Source organism: Durio zibethinus, chromosome 17 (genome assembly GCF_047325235.1).
Source record: "Durio zibethinus cultivar Kanyao isolate XHJ-2024 chromosome 17, ASM4732523v1, whole genome shotgun sequence".
NCBI lineage: Eukaryota > Viridiplantae > Streptophyta > Magnoliopsida > Malvales > Malvaceae > Durio > Durio zibethinus.
In genome coordinates this window covers 20,415,036-20,417,398 of record NC_143178.1, presented here as the reverse complement: position 1 = coordinate 20,417,398, position 2,363 = coordinate 20,415,036, and the positions used below count along the sequence as shown (strand labels likewise).

General features: G+C 34.8%; 1 protein-coding gene across 1 annotated transcript; it reads right to left on the bottom strand.

The window, feature by feature from the left end:
- Positions 1-768: 768 nt before the first annotated feature.
- On the bottom strand, positions 769-2,158 carry LOC111289148 (uncharacterized). Its single transcript, XM_022880018.2, has 3 exons — positions 1,729-2,158; positions 1,450-1,589; positions 769-1,135 (listed from the first exon to the last, which is right to left on the bottom strand). Exons 1-3 carry the CDS (start codon positions 2,018-2,020, stop codon positions 1,025-1,027), a joined length of 543 nt encoding a protein of 180 aa, XP_022735753.1. The 5' UTR covers positions 2,021-2,158; the 3' UTR covers positions 769-1,024.
- Positions 2,159-2,363: the final 205 nt, after the last annotated feature.

The window sequence follows — 2,363 nt, the reverse complement described above, 5'->3', positions numbered from 1 at the left end:
AAGAGAAATTTTTTTTAAAATTTTTTTTGTTTTTAATTTGACGCCTCTACAAAAAAAGTTTTGAGAAAATCCAAAAAGAAATTCTTTTAAATTTCTTTATTTTTCAAATTTTGGGATGTATAAACACCCCACCTCAAAGGAAACATCCGCGCTTACTGATTATCAAGTCCTTGTGCGAAAGTCACATTACAAGTATAGCTCCTTGGACTTTATATGGATGTTCGTTGGTTCTTCACATTGTAATTCATGTATCTTGTTTATTTATTTAGTGTCCAATAATATAAAACATAAATTTTCGTGTCATAATTTATATTAATATATCAAATATAAATTTTTTTTTATTTTTGTCAACTATATATTTAATTTTTGTTAAAATTTTAAATTCGTCATTTTCATATATTTTTCATATTATGTTATCATATTATATTTTATAAGAGTGATGTACCTACTTGAATTTCCATCATAGGAAAATCAATGGCCTAAATTTTGATCTCTTGACATTTTCGACTGGTTCCCAACTAGAAGTTAAGCTGTTCAAGGTGTCAATGACATTATCATCTCGTATCTGTACTTGCTTATCTCTTCACCAATTGGTTAGTTATGGCTTTTATGGACCATATAAGAGCAAAGTTAAAATGGTCCTTCAAAGCAATTATTACAACCTCGATTCCTTGTATTTTAGTAGCCTAGTTGTTATTGGCTTGAAAACAGTAGTTTTGCACCACACCAGAATTGATATCTGGCCTACAGCGATCAGCCATGACAGTATTAGCGAATAATACACAGATTTCATTACATAACAGTGCTGGATTACAACTCTCTGCTTTGATGTACAATTATGCATTGCTCAGATCTGCAACATGAAGAAAGTTGTGGTTTTCTTGGATTGCTACCTGCTTCCTAAAGTGAGAATCTGTATTGCTTTTTACAGGTTAAAAAAGAAGCCTGGATTTCTGTGTGGCTAGAGCCAAGTGGTGTTCCTTTCTGTCTCTTATGCAGCATGTGGCAAAAATGTGAAACATCCTTAGCTTGCAGCCTCTGAGATGCTTTGTAATGAAGGCTGCCATGTCTTTGATCTGGCAGCAGAGTTGCTTGATTTTGTTGATCTTTGTCGGTGCCTTTCATGTTTGCTCAACTGGAGATGTTTAATATCATCAGAAAAAAAGGAAACTCAAACATTTCTTACTATCATATGTCTCATCAGTCAATATTTATCTTTAAATCTTCAAGCAGTTTGATGTTCTTAAAAGAAATTGTTTTCAAAATTGTTCTTTTCTGGATCCTAAATGCAGCGCCAATGCAATTTTATTCTAAAATTTATGTTGAAAATAAAGCTTTCAATTATGACTACATGCATATAAAAATTAATTCTAATGATTATAAACAGCAAAAATAACAAAAAATTATAAAGAAAAACTAAAAATATATAGCTGTTTAAGGGAAATTCACCTTATTTTCCTTATCTGGTTCAGATCTTCTTGCCACCGTCTGTGGCCTCAGACCTGCCTTATCATTTGGCTTCTCAGCTGATTCTTGCTGGTTTCTCTTCATCTTTGCATGTTTCTTTGCATACAACCCTTTCATAACCTCTAAAAACCAAAAATTAAGCAAGCAAACGCATAGTCCAAATCAGAGTACAATCCCAAAGAAAACAGTCTTTATTACCAATACATAGTAATTAAAACAAAGAGCAAAAAGCAACCAGAAAATATACATATATAAATATACCTTGAGTAGTGATGAGCCTGTAAACCTGGCCAAGAACAAGAGTATCCGTCGGCCGGAGAAGCTTAATCCTGGTTAAACGAACAGGGTTGACATTATTGTTGGTGCTGTTGTTTGGAAATTTATCGTTGTTACTTGAATGATACAAGGTGGTAGAGATCAGAAGAGCAACATAGTGACCGGGGTTCATCCTCATAACCTCACTAGCACTCACAGGCCAATAAAACTTGTCAACTTTCCCGCATGGGTGCTGAACTACCAGAGTTGCTGCATCAATAGCTTGGCAATTCCCCATTTTTTTCAGTTTTCAAAGCAAGCAGACGAGGCAGGCAAGTAAAGCAAGAAAAGAAAGCTATTAGGAAGAGAGGAGAAATAAGCTGCAGTGTCTTTATAGCCAACCACACCCACCAACTGTTGAGTCAATTAGAGTGGGAATAAAGTAGTGACTTTGGCCCTAAGATGCAATGATTTGGTGAGCTGTGACTGGTTGTCTAAAGGGACAAGGAGAAGCATGGCCAGAGATGATATTTTTGGAACCCCTAGGCTTAGTCTTGAGAGAGATACGTTACTAAAGCCTTAAGGTCTATAACAGGTCCACCATTGTTGAACAGCACTGTTCCATAGAAGCTCTAATATTG

What these genes read in the sequence shown, in the direction of transcription:
- LOC111289148 (XM_022880018.2), bottom strand. Translation starts at nt 2,020, where the DNA reads ATGGGGAATTGCCAAGCTATTGATGCAGCAACTCTGGTAGTTCAGCAC. An exon ending in CAGGCTCATCACTACTCAAG is followed by an intron (nt 1,590 to 1,728) that starts GTATATTTATAT and finishes TTTGGTTTTTAG; the next exon opens with AGGTTATGAAAGGGTTGTAT. An exon ending in AACCAGATAAGGAAAATAAG is followed by an intron (nt 1,136 to 1,449) that starts GTGAATTTCCCT and finishes AAACATCTCCAG; the next exon opens with TTGAGCAAACATGAAAGGCA.